This window comes from Acinonyx jubatus, chromosome D4, assembly GCF_027475565.1.
Source record: "Acinonyx jubatus isolate Ajub_Pintada_27869175 chromosome D4, VMU_Ajub_asm_v1.0, whole genome shotgun sequence".
NCBI classification, from domain to species: Eukaryota; Metazoa; Chordata; class Mammalia; order Carnivora; family Felidae; genus Acinonyx; species Acinonyx jubatus.
In genome coordinates, this window is record NC_069391.1 from 85770843 (window position 1) to 85792899 (window position 22057).

The 22057-nt window shown below is 47.1% G+C and overlaps 1 protein-coding gene and 1 long non-coding RNA gene across 13 annotated transcripts in view; one reads left to right on the forward strand and one right to left on the reverse strand.

Annotated features, from left to right (window-relative positions):
* GLIS3 (GLIS family zinc finger 3) overlaps positions 1-22057 on the reverse strand; it is a 578617-nt gene that overhangs the window by 310195 nt on the left and 246365 nt on the right. The window contains exon 1 of one of the 12 annotated variants that reach the window (XM_053205321.1): positions 20716-21651. The exons of 9 other annotated variants lie outside the window; for them this stretch is intronic. In XM_053205321.1, coding sequence (XP_053061296.1) covers positions 20716-21094 — 379 coding nt within the window. In that variant the 5' untranslated portion in view covers positions 21095-21651. Of the gene's footprint in view, positions 1-3469; positions 3797-3828; positions 4363-20715; positions 21652-22057 lie in introns of those variants that run through there. 2 more of the 12 variants (XM_053205328.1, XM_053205329.1) reach the window with 2 other exon arrangements.
* Positions 4991-9464, forward strand: LOC128312252 (uncharacterized). The gene is made up of 2 exons (XR_008291310.1): positions 4991-5189; positions 6381-9464. It is a non-coding gene; the product is annotated as an uncharacterized LOC128312252 (long non-coding RNA).

Below are 22057 nucleotides of genomic sequence, written 5' to 3' on the forward strand. Positions count from 1 at the left end.
TCTCTAAAATATTTTCAGTAAGGATGACTGTTCAGACACTAATCTTAGCAAGACCATTCTAACTCTAAATTATCAAAATACAGTCCATACAATTTGCTTCCAAATAAACTTACCCCATCTAGGTACATAAAGTCATGTGGCACTTAGAGATAGGCAGGTTTCAGAGTCACAGAACTTTGAGAAATCAAATTAGGTTTTAAGACTGAGGAATTAGGGGGCGCCTGGGTGGCGCAGTCGGTTAAGCGTCCAACTTCAGCCAGGTCACGATCTCGCGGTCCGTGAGTTCGAGCCCCGCGTCAGGCTCTGGGCTGATGGCTCGGAGCCTGGAGCCTGTTTCCGAGTCTGTGTCTCCCTCTCTCTCTGCCCCTCCCCCGTTCATGCTGTCTCTCTCTGTCCCAAAAATAAACGTTGGAAAAAAAAAAAAAAGACTGAGGAATTAGTGAGAAAATAAATCACCTTTGCCAAATTTCACGGGGTATCCCTTCTCTTTCTTCTTATAGCTGTTAAATACTAGTCAGCCAAATCTACTCTCCTAGGTATTCATCTTGAAATGATGGATATATCCAGAAAAAAAATAATAAAAGGAATTCATATCTTTTCTTTGGTCTTCTTCCATCCAGCACACCAAGCTCTCTGTGGCGAACCACCTCAAGGTTCAGAAGAGATTCTGCTCCCCGTTCAGAATTCTAGGACCAAGGAAATGGACAACTTCTTCCCTCCTTGTTTCAACACAGTGGGAGCCTTTGTTTGCAAAGACTTTCCCACTACCTTCTTTCAAAAATGTGTCAGTCAGAGCGATCTGGGGGAGGGTGCAAAAACATGGCGGCTGGGATGGTTGCTGTTACACCTCAGGTGAGGTGTCAGAGGGATGAAGATTGAGAAACCTCGCATGAATACCGGCTGTTCTGTCATGGGACACCAGCGGCGCGGGGAATGGTGGTAACACCTCCGTCCAGAGGAGGAAAGAACAGAGTCAGAAAGAAATTTGTAAAGAAGACATATAATTCAGCTCGACTGATTTGTTTTTTGACACGTAGCCTTGAAAAGAACAATTCTACCTCAGATTCTTGGCAACTGCACACTGATTTTTTGATAAGTTTTAACATGCATTTCACTAAATGCGTGAAGGGAGAGTGAGGGAGAGAAAGGCCAGGTATCCAAAGACAGGGAGGCTTGTCAGATTTCTCTTTTCTGTGTCATTTTTGTGTAGTCGGTCAAATGAAAATTCAAAACCATATAATTAGATGGTTGTTTATACATGATTAAGCATGAGCTCACTGGACTTTACATGCCAAAAAGTCAGAGATGTGGTTAAGGGCAAGAAGAAACTATTAATAAAAGGAAATAAAGCTGTAATACATTTTTCACTTATGAATAAAAATAATTCAAAGGTCTCTAGATGGAAAGAGAAAGAAAAAAATCAACCATGAGTAGGGGCAAGAAACCAGATAATTTTGTAAATGGCTAGAATTCATGTGATGTAAAACATAAGCCGCTGGGAGGAAAAAGCTTTTCCTCCTCTATGAGTCTAATCCGATTTTTGTTTCTTGTAAACATAACTCACAATGAGAACATAACAAAACTTACCTGTATTATATTTCTTTAGAATTGTTCTGGGAAATAGTTAAGCAAGGAGATGCCATACGCTCAAAAGAGTTACTTGTTCTCTTCATGACCGTCCCCACCAGTAATTCTCCCCAGAGAAACCAAAAGCTGTCTGCTTCCTTCAAAAAGGCAAGCGTCCTTCCATTTATCACAGATGCAGAATTTTTCTTCCCCAAATGAAGTGACCCCAACAAGAGCAGGGTTTAGCTGCCCATAAACTTCACACGCGGGAAGAGATCCCCCAGAGAATCTGTGATCTTAGCTTGGGGTCTCAAAGGTGGTGAATCACCTGCTCCCAGAGATCAAACACCAAGCTCTGGATGAGGTCAGTGGGCAAGTCTTTTAGAAGACACAGGAATGGAGTGATCCAGGATCAGCCGACTTCTTCCCCCTTAGGTAAGGTGTTTGAGCCATTACTATCACCCTCTCCCTGCGGTGAAAATACACCAATACAGGTCATCCCCGGAGGCCACCTAGGCAAATGCAAAACCCTGACATGGTTTGACAGTGGGTCCTATTGCTGCCCTACAACCACACCAACTCTTTGGGTTGACAATGACTGGTACCTTCACACACGAATGCTGTGACATACACAAGAACCGACCGATCAGAACGAGCAAAGCCCACAGGAAACCCAACGTACCGTCCTTAAGACTGAGACTGAAACAAATCTACTAATATTCAAAAAGCCCACAGTGCCTAAGAAGCATTGACTTTTACAGCCTCTGAGAGCAAGGTCTCCAAGTCACTTCAGTTCACAATCTGTCAGAGGGAACTTCCATCTCTCTCTCTCTCCCCCTGCTTCTCCTCCTCTGCACCGCCCCCCACCTCACACACATAATATGAACATCATCCAGCTCTGATTCCCAGACCTATCTTCAATCCTGTACGTACATATCTGCCCGTTGAAATCTGAATGGAATACACTTCATTTAAAGCCACGTGGCAAACTACACAACATAGGAACTCCTTAAAAGTTCGTTTCCAAGAAACTAAGATGATCACAGAATATATACCTAAAAAGGCCCAGACACTTGAGACAACAGCACAATACTCACAACTAATTTGGCCATGTTAACCTATAGAGCCTTATGTATTACCTATGCGTCTTACTTATAAAATATGGACTCTGCTCTAAAGATACTTTTTAATTATTGACCTAATTCGGTCAAATAAAGTTCTTAACAATATTCACTTCCATGAGCCAGAAATTCATGGCTTTTTGTCTATATCATTGAAGGAAGGGGGAAAATCTTGCTAAAGTAATATACGCTGATGATTTGAAATAGTTTAATATCTACCATAGTCCCAGATAAGAAATGTGACGATTTATTTCTAAACAATGTGTGGCATGTAACTCAAAACCGCTCTTCATCAATAATTAATATTAATAATTAACAAGTATAAACAACAAAAATACCTCTTGGAAATGTTTCAACCCGGCCCTTTCCTCATTCCACAGCCTGCCTACTGCCCCCCTTTACCCTCTACGTGGGGTTAATGACTAAACTTCCCTCCTCTCTGACATGCAACACTACCCAGCAGCAATCTTCCCAAGAATGTGTGCACAGATGCACAAGACCGAAAAGAATAAAAGTCTTATCAAAGTCACCTGAATCTGGCAAACACATTTCTAAATTAGCATCTGCGGTTACAATCCACTCAAGAGAGAATTAGGTTTTCCTCCAGGACAGAAATCCACCCCAAACATCTACGCTCCTGCTTACAGATGGAATGTTTTACGCCTTTAATCCAGGGATTAGCCTAGTAATAAAAATTAAACACTCCTCTAGATAAACATAGCGGAAGGAGACCATAATGCAAAAAAAATTGCCCATTTAAAAAGAGGCCAGAGCCACCGTACCAGGAATTTACTTGGCAGTCATTCTGAAGAGCAGTCAGTTGGACTGTTTAAAACGACATGGTTGTCCTTTCTACATCTTGATGGTTTTGCAGCAAAGCGTCTTCAGAGTCAAACACATCTCTTATACCAAAGGTGTTTTCACCATCTGCCTCTTCAACCTTTCCGGCCACCTGCCCTAGCACTTGGCATTTAAATTTGTCAGTCCCCTGAAATTCCTCTCCTCCGGCCACTCCTTCCCTCGCCGAACTAAACACTAGCCAGGTCGTATCCCGAGTTCCTGAAGTTCAGAGTCACGCCGTGTTGTAATTTCTTACAGCACATACAGATTCGACCAGCCCTGACCCCCTTCCTCCACATACCTCCAGCCTCCAGCCTCCGATCCAGACGTGACCATTATTCCTCCTGGAAAGTGGTCGGAACCCCAAGCAAATCACCTCCCGCTTAAGCTAAGTTGTTCATGTTCCCAGGTTGTTTGGTCACTGACATTCAGAAGGGCTGGAAGCAAGAGGCCCTCCCCACTAGGGAGTTCCCAGACCACAGGCAGCGTCTGTCTGTGTAAAGGTGCAGGGATAAAGGTGCTTACATCTTTTTCTTGGCTGGGGACCTCAGACAGCTGTGCAGTGTATTTCACATACACTTCCAGGGCTACCTGCTCCCTGGCTTCACAATGTCCTGGCAGGCACACTCAGGGACAGCTAGGACCTTGAGCAAAGGCTGGTGTGCCCAGAGAAAAGCATCTGACACATGCAGCCTAAGAAAGTATGTCTCAGGGCGCCTGGGTGGCTCAGTCAGTTAAGTGTCCAACTTCAGCTCAGGTCATGATCTCGCAGTCTGTGAGTTCGAGCCCTGCGTCAGGCTCTTTGCTGACAGCTCACAGCCTGGAGCCTGCTTCGGATTCTGTGTCTTCCTCTCATCCTGCCCCTCCCCTCCCCGCCCCCACCTCTCTCTCAAAAATAAACATTAAATTTTTTTTTTTTAAGTAAAAAAAAAGAAACAATGTCTCCCTTCAAGTGGAAACGCTGGTGAAGTCAGCCAGCCCTGCCGCACAAACAATACTGGGCAGGTCATTAACTTGCGTGTTTCAGACGGCAGCGATGAGCTCACCCACCTTTCTGGAAGTGCTATTTTAGCTGCTGAGTTTATACAAATAAAACCCGTAATTTTCTAATGGCTAAACTAGGAATGTGTTCGAAAATAGCTAACTCTCAGAGAACCCTGGAAAAGCCACACAGGGAACTCACGAAGGTGAGCCTGCGCAGTCTGCTGTTCAAGTTCGCATACATCTTCATAATTGCTACATATGTATTACCTTGACAGTAAGCAACCACAAAGGCGACCCGGGGACTTTTTTTTTTTAAAGTTAGGCGGTTACTGCTGCATTGTGTTTTCTCCCTCTCTTTTTTTCCTTTTGCAAGAGAAAAAGTAAGTTAGTCGTTAACTACACAAAGGAGTTAACATTTAACTTGAACACTGTGAGTGCTTTAGCTCTCGACCCCCACCCCCTTTCTTATTAGAGTGAAAATAGGTTCAGGAAGTCTCTTACTAATTGTCACAGATAGCGGATGAGATCTGACTACATCATTTTGCTGGCTGCACTCACAGGAGGCCCCGGGGGTCCTTCATCCACAGGCCCCTCCAGGCTGCCCAGAATCCCTGCCCGCCCCCTCCCACCCCACACTCCCATCGGTGATGGCGCTCTATCTCCCCTGTAAATCCTCAGGTAATGTTATTTTTGCGTCTTCCGTGTTACTGATCACTTCTGCCTTATGTATCAGGTCCGTCGCTCCCCCTACACTGGCGGGTCTATGAGGACAGACAACATCCCGCCCCTCAGCCCCAGAGTGCCAGGCCTCAGCGCCAGGCACAGGGCACACGCTCAGGAAATGTCCAGGGACAGGGAGTGCCCAGACCACGCCCACGCAGTGGGGACCATTTCAGCAGGGGCCTCTCTCCACAGGTGGCTGGGGGAAAGGCGCCTAGGAGAGTGGTGTTTTATTATTTAAAATAGGGCGGGTGCTGGGAGGCCCAGACATGGGGTGGCAGAGGGGATGTCTCTTTTCTGAAGCCCCTGCATTCCTGAAGCCCCTGCATTCCTAAGCTGTTCCCTCTCTCACTCCCCAACCGACAGGGGACCCCTCACTGCACACACAGCCCGCCCTATGGGGGCAGCGACCATCTGACCAACCTGCCACCTCTTCCGTGAAGCCCCCTATGGAAACAGGAGTCTCTCACACTTGTCGCCCCTCTCCCCGTCCTTAGCCATCCAGAAGCCCCGCGATGGAGGTGCACAGGCTACCTGGATACCCACATGGTGATCAGATTTCCTCACCAAGAACTGATGACACTCTTCCCGCGGCTGCTGCTATTACTACTATTTGCTAATAATAATACACCGATGCATTAAAAGCACACGAAAGCTAATGTTAATGGAAAGCCTACTCGGTACTCGGTAGCAGGGAAGGAGGTCTGGCCCTAGGCCTGGATGAACCCATTCACCTCGCAGAACAATGCTCAAGACTACCATCCCATGTCACAGAGGAGGCAAACCGGGAGTTCAGAAAACACAGTGACTTGAGAAAAGTGAGGATTCAAAGCCGGTTAGTCCCACTCCAGAAACACGCAAGGACGTCTGAGGGCTCACACGTTCTTCCCCATCACCCTTTACACAACTGGACAAGTCCTACTAAGCGGGGAGGAGAGGGGACAGACGGTCACTGATCCTTCTCCCAACGCTACCACACTCACCCAAACACCTTCGTTTCCACACGTGAGCAGAGTCAGGAACGACACCTTCAACCGTTCCATGCAGGCTCCACAAAGAGTGTCATGTGTGCAAGCACAAGCAAGTGACATTCTTCTAACCTCCACGGTAGCGGCTAAATGTCTATCATATAACCCTCCTCACTTTCAGGAATTTTCGGGAGATGACGTCAACTTCGTGTGCTTACTCGTTCATCCAGCGGGTAAACCGTACTAGGTAAGAGCAGGTAACACGCAGATCACAAGAATTACAGCGCACACGGAGGTCTGATAACACGAGGTAAGATCACAAAGCTGTCGGGACACTGAGGGGGAGAACATGATGATAATGACAGTGGGTGGCATTTAGGAACACAGTGTGAAAACACTTATCGGCATAAATCTTACTACAAGAGGGACTCACTCATTCTCTGTTCCTTTAACAGTGTTGGGTGCACACGACTCATCAGGACATAAATTAAGGATATAAACAGGACACGTGTGTGCACACACGCACACACACGCACCCAGAGAAGCACAAAGATAACCACACCACGTAGCAGGTGCCACGAGAAGTAAATAGGAGGTGCCCTTAAGGGACAAGGTGCTACACCCTTTCCACTAGAAATCAACCAATGCTTAGAGCAGTACAAGTAACATTAAAGGGGGTCTTTCCTAAAATTTTGCCACGGTAGGGGCGCCTGGTGGCTCAGTCGGTTAAGTGTGTGACTCAATTTCAGCTCAGGTCATGATCTTGAGGTTCGTGGGTTCAAGCCCCTCATTGGGCTCTGTGCTGACAGCATGGAGCCTGCTTGGGATTCTCTTTCTCCCTCTGTCTCTGCCCCTCCCCTGTTAGCTGTCTCTGTCTCTCTGTCTCTCTCTCTCTCTCACAAACATAAATAAAACATTAAAAAATTAAAACTAAATCATGAGATTCTACCTCAGTAACACAAGATTTGATCTTTCAAAACTGCACAGACCTAAAAGCAGAGTCTGATCAGCCATGAACTGTCCCCAGGCATGTGACTGCTCTCTCCTTTCGCTCTGCAGTAAAACCAGTCACAGGAGAAGGAGAGACATGTGGATGTATGGGTGGGTGTGGTCAGTGGTATGGGGACGAGAGGGTGTAGGCCAGAGTCAAGTCACAAGGCCAGGAAGCCAAGCCTCGTCTGTGGCTAAGCAACTGTGTGCACTTGACCAGACCACTTGGGCTAAACCTCCCTGTCAAGCCTGGCTTGGTGAAATCATAATAAATTATCTAGCCCCTGGTGGGGCATAAACCCAATACTCAGTAAGTGTTAATTTTCTTTCGTATACCTGCAGATCACAATGAAAACCCTTCATCTCTTGTAATCTAAAAGACTAACTGTAAACAAGAATAAATAATGAAATCATTTGAAGGACATCCTTCATGAGAAAAAAGGCATCCCTGTGCTCACCATGCTTTGAGTGCATAGATTTACACGCCAAGAAAGAGTAACAGAAATCGCGTTTCCAACCTCCTTTGTCATAGGGGTGGTAAAATTCAAGTCCAGAGATGGAAAGTGACTTTCTCCGGAACACACAGCCAGTTAATGGCTGAATCAGGACAAAATCCCAGTAATCAGCCGCCCAACTAATTCCCCATTCTACTGTATCCTTCTAGATCCACAGGACTGTCAGTTATAAATGACGCTTAATGGCACCAATGCCTCTGTGGCCATTAAAAACGTCTCTCACCTTCAAATTAGAGTGAAGATGGAAAATTGTAAGTTCCTCCCACACAATGGGCACTGAATGCGGGACAGAAGCGTTGAGGAAGAGATGGGCGGTTGGGGGAGAAGAGGAGTGAGCACAGAAGAAGGGATCGGGAGTGAAGAGGGACACAGAGGCCCCCTACTTTGCAACTGTGCCTAAACGGAAGCCCCCCTTCAGCCCAAAAGCTGAATCTGAAAATGCCCCCAGACGGATTTCTCCTTCCCTCTGTCTAGAAGCCTCTTAGAGGAGACAAAAGACACCGCTCTCCCAGATTAGACAAAACCTATGAATGCTCAGGCGGAAAGGGAAACGAGACTGTTTACCTGCAATAGTTTAAAAGACAGGTTCGGTTGGAGTTTTCTTAAATCCCTTCAACCTTAGGTTTTGGCAGAAGCACTCCCAGACCGCAGGTTTCGGGGGATCCCAAGCCTGCTCGTTTATCCGCCAGACGTGAGCCTTCACAGAACCAGTACCCGGGCTGCTCTGGGACAGCAAGCATCCAGTTAAGGAAGAGGGGCGAAAAATCTAATTCTAACCTAGCAAACTCGACAGCATCATTTTAAAAAAGATTCCCATCTCAAAGAAAGTCTACAAGCAACGAGTGAGGCTACAAGGCCATGATTATGTCCCGGCATCGTAATAATTGCGGAAGAATTGTCCAATTAGCAATCCCACACTTAGGGAGTTCCATCGTGTTGTGGCCTGTCTTCATCTGTTTTGAGGGAAAATTCTGCCTTCGGGAGTCCGAAATAATGACAGAACTCTTCACTATGTCTGTGAGTTTGGATGGAGTCCTCAGGGTACACGGCAACCTTGCCTGGTAATGAAGCAGAGAAATCACCTGTTCCTGCTAAAACCTGCTCACACCCTCCACAGCCAGGAGAGGCCCTGGCTGATGTCCCGGAGGAAAGGACAACCTCTGGAAGGTGACAGAACCAGGAGCATCTGGGGTTAGGATCCTCAGTCCTTCTTGAGCCAAACTCTTACCTACAGGCCTCGTAAAAAAAAAAAAAAAAGGGTCTAGAAAACATAGAAACATCATCTAAGGTTCTGTAAAATTCTGTTTCACAAGTATTTATGCGATGCCCAGTTCACATGGGTCTTGGACACCTGGAAACCGAACTTCGAAGCCTTCCTCCTCAACCAACCAGCAACAGTCTTCTTCCCCCTGCCCTTCAAACCTCTGTTGGTTGCCGCTTGAACAGCTGGGAAAATGCCGCTTCCTCCAACGCGGCTCTGCCCAACCGTAAAGGGTGCGTTAGCCTCAAAAGGCAGAGAACGGCCCCACCGAAGGAGAAGCTTCTAGCAAGCAGAAGTGACTTGGGGACGCTGCGTGAGGCAGAGTTGTGGCCCCGGCAAGAGGACGTGTGGGGGCTGCCGGGACACTGCAGACAAGGGAGGGGGAAGGGACTGGACAAGAACGTTTCTAAAGTCATTGCCAACGCACCGTAGTGGCCTGAGAGGCTTTAAAATCCAGCGTCAGGTTCTCAATGTTTATAGAAGCTATGAGAATTTTCAACACACTCATCCAAAGGCTGTTGTTGTGTGCGCTGCTCTCCTCTCCTCCACTGTGTGCCATGAGGCAGGTAAACGACCTTTTCTCGGCTTCAGATTTACCGTCACTTAAAGGAAGGCGAGGGATTAAGTAACCTCTCCAGTCCCTTCTAGCTCCAACATTTTCTGAGTAACGCTGGAGTATACTCTCCTCACTTGTTACCAAATTAAATCTCAGGAATTCCATCTACCTATAAAATGCAACAGAATCTGCTAAAAATCCCTACATGTGAAAAGAAAATTAGGTGACAAGTCACAGGTAAACAGGGCAAAAGCAACAGATTTCTTATACACTCTCGATTATGAGTTTTAAAGTGTAAAGGAAAAAAATTAGGTTAAAAATACCTAGGAATAGCATGTAATATGAAGAAAACTATTTTTTTTCTGAAGACATGAATAAACGTAGACACATACATGTTCCTAGGTGAGAAAACTAAATAGAGTATGTTGACCCTTCCAAACTATTTCATTATCTTAACGCAGGGCTTCTCAGCTTCTCATTACTGACATTTTGTGCCAGATAATTCATGGGTGTGTTTGCGTGTGTGCGTGTTTGGGGGTAACCTGTACATTGTAGGATGGTGAACAGCATCTCTAGCCTCTACCCAGTAGATGCCAGTAGTCCTCCCCCTGGCTGTGGCATCTAAAACTAAAGTCTGTCCAGACATTGCCAAATATCCCTGGTGGACACCACCCTTCGGGTTGGGAGCCACGACTGATGGCAAAGTGCTAAAGGGCTCTTCCTTATTCACCACCTTGACGGTGGATTCTCAAGTTCACCTGGAAGAATAAAGTCTCCTCACCGTCCAAAAGGCTTTGGGAAAGAAAAGAAATCTGTTACAGAGCTATGAAAGCGAAAAATGTGGGACACTGAAGGAAGACTACAGGACTGAAGAGAAGCAGGACAGAAGCAAAAGACCACGACCTCAAATATACGATGACCGTCAGCATACGCGGGCATTACAGACGAGTGGGGGAAAGGAGGTTGTCCAAGTAAATGATAGTGGAGCCAACTATTTATTGTTTGGGGAAAAATCAAAGCTAACTCCTTATCACACTATGTATGTTCTGATTGTGTACTTACTACATAACAAACAACCCTAAGACTCGGTCTTTAAAACGACGATTTATTATTACCGCGTACGATTTAGAGCTAAGGTCGACTGGGCTCAGCAGCGGCTTCTCGACTGGGGTCTCTCACACACTCCAGCCCGATGTCAGCGAGAGCTGCGGTCATCTGGAGGGCAGAGTGCACGGACTTCTCACAGGCTGGCCGTCAACGGGGACACCTCAACATGGCCACTCCACAGGACTTGGGCTTCTAACGGCATGGCAGCTGACCTCGAAGAGGCTGCTCTCGGGCCGTTGAGGACCATTCCTGTAGCGGGCACAGGATCACTTCTGCCACCTGTTGCTGGCCAAAGTAATCTTGGGTTCATCCAAATTCAAAGGGGGTAGAGAAAGAAGCTCCACTTTATGAGAAGACAGCACAGCAAAGTCACACCAGCAAAGAGCATACAGAATGGGAGAGATGGTCTCAGTCATCAGCGGGAGATATGATCGTACAGCCAAACTATACCAAAATAAACTCCAAGCAAATTCAGAGCTAACTACTGAAATATAAAACAACGAAAAGAAAATACGTGAGTTTTTCTTAAATATCAGGATAGCGAAGGCAAAGATAAACAGATGTAGCTGCAAAAATATTTTAGCTCAAAAAGCACCAAAAGCAAAATGAAAAAGCAAACAAAAGACTAGTAATATACTAGCATTCTATATAACAAAGGGGTGAGGGCTTAATATGTAAAGAGGCCTTATGAATCAATAGTAAAGATGAACATTCCTATGGTGGGGAAGGCCAAAGGACATAAACAGTTCACAAAAGAAAAATCCAGCAGATAAGACCAAAGATAGACACTCTCCCTATTCTGCTACTAGACTGAGTAGGGTATAAAATGTGATCTAGCCCATTTCGTAATACAGTCAAGAGTATTTAAAATGTTCATTTGACCCAGTAATGTACCAACATTTTAAAGATACTTGTGATAACACGGTTTTAACAACAACAGCAACACAAAGCAAACGTGGTTAAATAGAGCACACTTCCCACACACATAAAAAATTTCTGCTGTACTTAAAAACCCTATTTCCAAAGAGTACTGAAACTCATGGAGGAAAGTCCACAGCAATGTAAGAAAGAGAACACAAAACTTTATTTACATATTAATCATCGCTACTATCTATTGCAAAATAGCCACACATGTTTATCTCCTAAAATATTAACAGTGGATATCTCTGTGTCTGGGGAATACTGGAAGGTAATTTTATTGTATTCTCTGGGTTTTTTTTTCAGTATTTAAATATTTTTTGCACTGTAAACATGTTTATTTTTATACTCAGGGGAAAAAAAATGCTAGTTAAAGAAAAAAGTACCAGTACCAGTGGGTAAAAAAACTGAAAAGGTCACATGTTACGAAGTTACTGCTGCAAGAATAAAAAGCCAGTTTAAAACCAGGAGAATAAGCACGACAGGGCAGCCAGTGACATCAGGGGTTATCACACCTGGAATCACTGACCCATTACACAGCCCATTCCGTCCACAAACGAGTCACTTTCTCAGGCTCCTGACCCGGTCATGGCGTAGATTCTCACGTATTTGTTCAATGTGACTGTTTGATACATTTTTCTTTTTCCTCTTTCAATATTCAGCCCGTTTGTTTTCTTTGCAAAGCTCAACATTTCTTTCTTCAGAAGCATTTCAAATGATGAAATACTGAAGAAAAGTCGGTACTCACACAGGAAAACATTTGCCTCTGCTCTTCTTTGGTTCAGTTTGCCCCCCTGAATGTCAAAGGGTCCCGCACACGTACAGCCTATACTGCTCCTTCATTTCACGAAGGAACCATGCAGATAGTGACTCCCTAGTCCCTTGGCTCTCAAGCTGGAGCGTGCATCAGAATCCCCCTGGAGGGCCTGTAAAAACACAGAATACTGGCCCCACCCTCAGAGTTTCTAGGTCAGTGGGTAGGCGTTTATCTGTAGTTCTAACAACTTCCCAGGTGATGCGGACGCTACTGGTCTGGGGACCCCCACTTTGAGAACCACGGCTCAAGATCACATGACCAACTAAGCATCTTCCCCCCAGGTGCGATGTCTATTCATTTGTCCCTATTATTCACCCAAGAATATGTATGTGTGTATACACACACACACACACACACACACACACACACACACACACATTGTATTTGCTGACACAATGAATCACTCACAACCCACATAAATCCCAGGACCCTTCACTCCACATTCAGATGGAGGAGTCCTTTCAAAGAAACACACTTTTAGTTTGTTTATTTATTTTTGAGAGAGAGCACACAAGTGGGGTAGAGGCAAAGAGAGAGAGAGAGAGAGAGAGAGAGAGAGAGAGGGAAAGCCCAAGCAGGTTCCACACTGTCAACACACAACCTGATACGCAGCTCGAATTCACAAAGCACAAGATCGTGACCTGAGCCAAAGGTGGACGCTTAACCGACTGAGCGAGCCACCCAGGTGGCCCCCAAAGACACAAACTTCTGCAATGCCTATAAACGTCACCTTCTCTGCCACAGCTGTCTGCCATTCCCCTTCACAGACAACTCCTCCCTCCTTCGGCAGCCCAAAGCCTTCCTTCACTCGTCCACTCCCCCACAAAACAGAATGAACTCTCCCCAGGGTTCCCGAAAAAATAAGGTTCTTCCCTCCCTTCTATCCTGCTGTTCTCTCTCAACACAAACTTACCTGCTTCCATTCCTGTTTGACTCTCCTTACTATGAGCTTATTAAAAACCCCAAAATAGGTAGAGGTGGGTGGGGGGCCCCAGGGGAACCATGGGATTTCTTTCTTTTCAAGCAACACCGCGTTGTCCTTCAAGAGCCAGAGGGGAGAGATGCACTCAGTCACACAATTAATCACGTTTGTCCCTGTCACACTCCATCCTTCCACCCATTCAGTATACACTTGCCACGCGTCTGCCATGTAACAGGCCCTGTGTCAGGGAATCAGAGACCCTGCAAGCGAAGGTGGGCTCATCTGAGAGGGCACAGGGACAGAAGGGTGCTTCATGAACAAACACATGAGCTGGCCTGAATGGTGTGAGTTCAAATCTGAACTTGGTGTCCCTTAAAGCCCACTGGCAGATATGCGACGTATCTTCTCCAAGAGCTGAATTCCTCTGATTTCACCCCATTAAAAAGCACACATCCTTGTGAAGGGCAGGTCCTTTAAGTCACCAAGGGTCCCACCTGAGTAAGAGCTAAGTTTCAAGCCCTTACCTGAGAAGAGCGGCCCTGGATCTCTTAGAGAAAGAAGAGAAATGTGTTGGTTTTGTTTTGTTTTGCTTTTAAGGAAATAAAGAAAATAGGATGGGAATCGAGAGGGTACCTGAGGCAAACCACACCCCTCCCTGGTTGTGACTTCTCAGAAGGGTGTCTCCGAAATGCCCTTCCCCACCCTGGCCTGGGTATCATCTGCAAAGGTTCCCCAACTGTGATGGCTGAGCCAACAGCATTGGCATCACTGGGGAACTTGTCAGAAACCCAAATTCTCAGGCCCCACCCCAGCTGTGCGGAATCAGAAACTCTGGGGGTGGGGCCAGCCACGGGCATTTTCACAGGCCCCTTGGGAGATTCTGACACGGGCTCAAGTTTGACAAGTACCGCTCTGGCACCTGGTCGGGTGCCTGCCTCTCGGCCATTAGTACGCACTGTTACTGTGGGTCTTAATGATGTGTCAGACTCCCTCATGAGCGTCGGAACACCACTGTCAGAGAGGTGCGTGAGGAAGTTACCAACCACTCACGAAGAGCTAAGCTCTGTGATAACGGGCCAGAGAGCAGGTGCCTGGGGCCGAGTCCAGAGCCGGTGGCTAAAAGGGAAGCCGGTCACTGACAAAGGTCAACGTTACTAGCGCTGTCAGGGTAAGTCGTCTGTCTCCCAAACCGGGGCAACCTGTAATGACCCAAGCGGCATGGCCGGGCACAGTTTTGCCTTCTTTTGTCAATGCTCAGAGCGCTCGACCTGGCCTGTCTTCACATGCAGTTGACAAGGGCCCACAAGAATCCTTGTTGCACCATGAAATGTTCAACTCATGCTATTTACCATCCTTGGTCTCTCTTTGGAGAGCAAAGGGGAGGGAGGACGATGCATATTTTTAGAACCAGGGATGATTTATCATTCAATGAAACAGTACACACAGAGGCCTAAATCAAGCGTGTGGAAATAATATGTTGTTATTACTAGTCTTAACTCTGCTAAATTATAACCTATAAACCCTGCGACGCTTGACTTAAACATCCCATCCGCATGTGCAGGAAATCTAAATGATTATTTCCTTCTTTATTGCACGCGTTACGGGAGGATTTACTGTTGCTTCCACGAAGCGTATGTGAGGAGCGTGTCCTCCAGGATGTTGGTGTAACCAGGCACCACGGATAAGCGCACAGCCCCCATCACGCGTGTATTCCGGGAGCCTTTATGTGCACTTAATTAGTTCAGCTATTGCTTTCGTGGTTCATTTAGAAGCATCACGCTTCATTAAATATCAATAAATTTTATCCTTAAAAAACCCTTTCAGTAAAAATACGATTGTCTCTTCAAGTGATAATCTTGTTAATGGATATATATATATTGCAACTATGTCTATCAGAACCGAGCAAATTCTGAATCGCCGTGGTTGCGGCACCCTGAAGCTACACGCAAATTGCGTTCTATAGTTTAAAACACATGCCTCATCCACACGTATTTTCTTACATAGGGGGAAAAAAATCTTTCTTAACTTTCCCCCAATGATGATGCGTCTTTTAAGCTTCTATTTTTATTTTGTCAAGAATGCCTACTTCTGTTTCACGAGCTCCTTTTATCCGTTACATCAATTCCAAGTTCTCTTTATTGGAAAAACAGCTTTTAGCAACTTTTCATAGCATGAAGGAGTTTTCAGGAAACGTGTGCTCCTCGCTTCCTTGATACCTGTGTCCAAAGAGGGCAGGGGTCACAATGAAGGGCTCACCCTGTCAGGTGTTAAAGGGTCGACTCTCTCGGTGGATCATCTGGGCCGTTGGCAGAGAGCCAGGGGCAGGGGGGTCAGCTGGGGAGGCTCAGGGTGATGAGGGAAGAGCTGCACCTACCCAAGAAGAAAGAGCAACTGCTGATGGACCTCCCCTGCCTGCCAGGTCCGGCTCACAGGTCTTCTCCGTGGAGACAACCCACCCTGCTCAGTCAGGGAAGCTGTCACTCGCGTCCTCATTTCCCTAGAGCGCTTTGTGAGCGCGCCCATGATAGAATACATTATAATGTAGTATAGTGATCCATTCATTCTCATCCATCCATCCATTCAACAAAAATGTATTGCCAAGGATACGATGGAAAACATGACAAGGAAGATCCGCCTTTTCAAAGTGTACATTCTAGTGGGAAGGAGATACACAATAAAACAGGTGAATGAATAACTGAACATGGTCATTTCAAACAAGAGCACGTGCCACCAAAGAAAGCAAGCAGGTAGGGGGGACGAGAATCACACGGGCCACGTGGTGACTTTGGACTGAGTGTCAGGAAGGCCTGGGGAAGAGAGTTCATAAACTGAAATGGTGTAAAGAAACCAGTCACCTAGGGGCTGATCCCACTGGGTGTGTTGCAGGCACAAAAAAAAAAAACCCAGGCTGGAAAGGACTCAGCAACGGGGAGCGTGACACCAGATAAATTTGGAAATGACTTCACAATTTTTTGACTTGAGACCACAAGATCCTAGGAAGCAGGGTCTGTGTCTCACCACACTCTACACCTCTGGTCTGACTTAGTCGCACCCCTGACACGTGGTCAACAAGCATGTGTTGAATGAGGGAAGTGAATGAGCCACTTCCCAAGGTCACGTACAAAACACTGAGGATGGTTTTCCAGCACTCTGCACAATCTTCCTTCTCTCAGCCGTCTCTTTCAATATGGATGATCATGTCTAGCCTTTCTATAAAGATAACGTATCGTGCGCTCTTACTGCTAGAGAAGGTTCTTTTCGTTGTTTTTCCATCAGAGATAATAAATTTGTGCCTACGGGTCCACGTGGTTTCACCCATGGCCCTTGTGGCTGAGAGCGAAATACATTCAAGAGGGGAGAACCGGGAGGTGAAAAGGGCCGTCCGATGGGGTTTCAAGAAGTAGTTGAGACAACTTCAGACTCACCTCCCAGGTCCAGTTTATTCAGCCAATAACACACAACCGAGAATGAGCATTAATATTAGTGTCACCTCGTATCATCATCATCGTCTCTTTGAACACAAAATGATACAAATGAACTTCCCCAGTGAACTCTGTTATCATGATGGATGAGAAGAAAGAAAAAAAGGAGACAGCCTGCTGAAAATACTTTCATTCCCACCCTGCAGAACGTTTTCGGTCCTTCTGGTCAAAACTGGGTTTATGTTGCCTCCTCTGTTTCTTCCTCACAGCAGGCAAGGTAGATGGGAGACGGTTTCTGAATAATGGATGAGGGAACACCTGGTCTCATTTCTTCACAATAACTCCCAGGAGTGATGAGGAGTGGGCCATGTCAGCACTGACGGGCCTCGAGACCACCACAGATCCAGAAAGCCAAGCGTGATCACATTGGGCATGCGTGGGGAATGCAAACTTGCTGGGTTTATGCACACCACAAAAATTCCAAAGGGGCCTGATGCAGGAAAATGCCTTATTTTGTCAGAAGGGACATCTCCCACACAGCAGTGGGCCTGGCACCGCTTGAGCCACATGTTAAAAACACAGCAAAGTGACATGTGATACGGGCCTTACTGCCTGATGACAGAATTCACGAGCTGTCTTCACTCTGAGCTTTCCTGGAACAGACCGAACCCACATAGCCTAAGCCTGTTTGATGGCTTTGCCTTATTGTCATGTTGTTTTCTGCCAAGTTCTTGCCTTGTAGAGGTAACTAAGACTTATTTTTCTTATCACAATTTTAAGGTTTATTCCCAAGTTATTGATTATTAAATGATCATCAAATTCTAAGGAACTCTGTACTTTCCAACCTATGCCATAGCCATGTTCGTGTTTCGAACATACCGACCCTTTTTCAACTTCTGGAAGCATGTACGTGACTTCAAAAAATACCCTCATCTACTGTTAAACCGTGGGGAGGCACCTCTCTGAATATTCAGTGTGGACGACCCCTCAGAACCTCCATGGGTGACCATTATAGTCTACAGTATACTGGTTTTAAGAAATTGTATTTTTAAAAAGGTTGGCCTACTAAAACTCTGGGGGCTTTTTGGGTCAAGTTCTTTGGTCACTTCCATGACACCTGTTCTGACCTGGATCCTAAGAGTAAAAAGAGCTTAACTTAGAGTGGGCAGAGGAACCACGATGATAGTAAATGGCTTCCCAAACACCCCTCCGTGGAATCACTGTATTTTCTTTTCCCCTTTAGTATCTGTTTGTCTCTCTCCCTCTTGTCTAACCCTGACTATTATGGCTTAGAAACAGGTATCTTTCATGCTGTATTAGTTTCCTGGGACCACTGCAACCAAAGTACCACAAACTGGGTGGCTTTAGACAATGGAAATTTATCCTTTCACAGTTCTGGCTACAAGTTCTAAACCAAGATGTTGGCAGGGCCGTGCTCCCTCTGAAGGCTCTCAGGGAAGATCTTTCCCTGCCTCTCTCTAGCTTCTGGCATTCCTTGGCTTGTAGACACATCGCTACAGGCTCGGCCTCTGTCATCACTTGGTGTTCTCCCTGTGTGTCTTCTGAGTTCAGTGACATTCTCATTTCTGTGTCCGTGTCCAAATTGCCTTCTTTTTTTTTTTACAAGGAAACCAGTTATCGCATTAGGTCCCACCCTAATCCAATGTGACAACACCTTTCAACTTGATTACATCTACAAAACCCTATTTCCAAATAAGGTCACGTGCTGAATTCCAGGTAGGCGTGAATTTGGTGGGGGACAGTACTCAACCCTGTACAACTGCTGAGCCGGCCCCCTTTCAATTACCACCTGCTCCCCAGGGTATGAAGAACATTCACAGACAATAACCATTACTCACGGAAGAACAGTGAAAGGAAGGTGACACGATTCAATGAAGAAGTCTCGCAGGAAAAAGGCCAGCAGCCTGGCGGTTTCAGGAACCACCCCTGAGGTCAATTACCAACAGATCCATCATGCAAAAGTACCCTCCAAGCATCTCTTCGGGAAAATATCCCTTCTGGCTCCACCAACCTCTTCTCTGCCCCCAGCTTCTGATGGGGGCATCTTCTATCCACCTCCCACACCAGCTACATGAGGATAAACAGGAGAGCGACCTGCTTTGCAGGCATCACGAGAGGCACTCAGACATATAATGTCAACTCCTCCATCAGGGAATGGAAGAAATTAAACTTCACAGAGATAAAGCCATCAGCCAAGTCGGACCGGAGAGTTAGGGTCTGAACACAGACCTGCCCGACCCCAAAGCTGATGCCCCATTTTTTTTAATGTCTGAGCGAGAGCACATGCACACCTGCCCACACACGCCCCTCAGAAACGACCGCTCCATTTACCCTGCATCTGAGACACGTCATTTTTTCAACCCATAAGATCTGAGAAGCGGAAGACACCTTAGATAACACCTACTGCCATAATTTCATTTTACAGATGAAGACGTTGAAGACCAGAAATGGTAACGGAATGACCTGTGTCCACGATCACAGGAACTGGGAACAGAGCCTCCGACTCCCCGGCTCCTACCCCGGCCTGGCAATATCTGGCCTCTCCTGCGGTAGGACTATACCTCGCAGACAGGCCGTTGGGAGCACGGACACTGGGAGGGGACTGCACGGATTCCCATCTCGGCTTGGCACTTACACACGTGCGCCAGCCACTTCCTATCTTAGCTTCAGTCTTCTGAACTGTAAAACAGGGGGAATAAGGACAGGAGTCGCACCGTATCCAGCGTCCAGGGGGGCTGTCGAGAGGACTAAACGTGCTCAGAGCTGCGCCTGGCATACAGTAAATGCTCCAATCAGGCTACTTGTTGGTAGCGGTCGTGCTGTGGTTTTATCGCGACACGATTATTGTGTCACTATCATCATCATCATCCAATAAAAAGCTACAAATTGAGTGACTTCGGTGTTTTTGTTATCGCCATACGTTTCTGGCAGCCACACCGGTTCCAAGTCCTCATTCAAGGACACGAGGATACAGAGATTTCCTGGTCCCTCCTAATAATTAACTTCAACCTCACTCCATAATCTACTGTGTGTCCTGTTTTCCTATAAACACGAACTGTGCAAAGGGTCTCTATCCTGGCTTTAATTTCCCCGACTGTCTGAGCCCACATTTAACTGCCTTGTTCCAATGACGGTGGGTCATTTAGTGTCCTGAAAAGCCAGCAACGTTATTACATCCTGACTCTGGACTCCAACAAATCCTCGCTCCCGTCCCTCTCATCTTATCTCTTTGAGTCTCAGGAAGGCAAACCCTGGGAAAATTATACAAACAGCCCCAAATATTTGAAATCAGCATTGTCTTCATATGCGTACTCCTCTCCAAAAGCTTAGAGCGTTTCTCTTTCAGTTTTATTCTTTCATTAGCCCAAGGCTTGCTAATTAATTGGAATTTTCCAGGGCTTTTGTTGCTGTGACAAAGGCAAACAATGCGAAAGCTCATTCCTTCTTGTTAAAGGGGTCTATCCACCCTGCAAAGGGTAGCATTGGAGAGGGAGGGGATGAGAGGGAGGATTAAGTCGACTTTGAAAGGGTCAGACTTTGTGGGTTCCTGCCCCCCCCCCCCACAGCTGCCTTCATCGTCACCAAACCTGATTTATGGGAAGTGACATCTTAACCATGGCTTTTATCCCTCCAAGGGAGAGGCTGCTCGGAGGACATTATGTAGGATCTAAAATTAGATGGCAAAGAACATCCTATAAGCTTGGAGCAAACAATATTGGGAAGCGAAAGATACTGTATTCGTTGGGAGGGCTGTGCGAGAACAAAAATCCACAGAGCAGGAAGGAACCAAAACCTAAATGAACACTCCCAAGCGAGGCACAGACCAGACCTGAAGGAAATAAAAAGATGCTTAATCTTGGCAAAAATAGCACCGCTTAAACCAAAGATAGCAGAGCAGCTGGGGGCCGGGAGTAGAGAAGGGGAACGAAGAGAGATTAATTCTGAATTTTGTTCCTGGCTCCCCTTCCCGTGTGTCACGCCACTTACTGCTCCATCCACTGGGTCCCTGGAACTCGCGGAGATGCCCATGGGCTGTGTGGCGTCCGCACTGTGAGGAGTTCCGGGAATGCAGGGCAAACGCGGCTGGAGGGGCCCTGAACATGGTGACCAGGCCATTCCCGGCATCGCCCCGCGAGTTCCTATGCTTTTGGGCGACAGAAGCTGGAGGGCCTTCAGGACGTCTCCTGCACCAGGCTGATGCCTGAAGGGCAGTCACCTGTCGCGCAAGGGACCGCTTGCTTCTGAACGGGTTGCGTGCGAGGCGCCTGTGCAGGTGTCCAGATAGAACTGCACAGGCGGTGGAAAGGAGGGACTGGGAGCAGTCTGGCAGTATCGGTAAGGCGCACGTACGCAGGGGACAGAGCATGGGGACAAGGATGGAACTCTGAGGGTCCCGGATGTTTAGGGCCTGTAGGCAAAAAGGAATCTGCACAAGAGGGAGAGAAAGTGTGTCTGGGGCGGTGAACAAGAGGTGGTGGGAGGACAGGGAGGTGCCACAATATTTAAAGGCACAGGCGCTGCCGTGAGAGCACCTGGCTTCAAATCGTGGCACCTCGAAGCACAGAACTTCTCCGCACCCCACTCCCCTGCTGCGCCACGGGGACCACGACGGCACATCACGCAGTTGCTCTGATGCAGGGTACGTGGCGCGGTGTCTTGCCTCTCTGAAGTATTCAGAAGCCGTTGGCCGTGATTCATGTTTATGAAGCAGGCAGCACTAGACACGTCAGGTCACGGGTGACTGAGAGCATCTCAGCTCCTTCCCTGGAACTTCTCTGAATACACTGAAGAGAATCAAAGAAAGCCTCGGCCCACGGGACGCCGGGGAGAAGTCCAGAAGACCACGAGGGGCCACAGGACGAGGAAGATGGGAGCCCCTACATAATCTTCGCCAGAGAGCTGGCGCATGGCGTTCTGGGGCCTGAAAGGTGACGTAGATCACAAACCATAAAACGGCCACTGTTACACCAGCGGTGGGGCGGGGCGGGGGGGGGAAGGCGGCCGCACCCAAGGCCAGAGTTCCAGCCCGGGGCTGGCTACTGACCTGCTGCTCACCCTCGGGAAGGTCCCTTCTCCTTCCAGAACGGTTTTATACATGCGAAGGGGCCATCCAGGTCCCTTCCGTTCCTCACCACGTGTGATTCTATAAGTTACCCCGAGGCTCAACAGCTACACAGAGAGCAGTGACCCTGCTGAAGACATCGGGGGTCCAAGCGAGAAACAGAGAACCAGGAGTCACCCAAAGTTCGGCAAAAGGGGACGACGGTAAGGTGTGGAGACAGCCCTCCTCCTCGGTTTCCTCCTCCATTTGCTCCAAAACCAGAGGTGA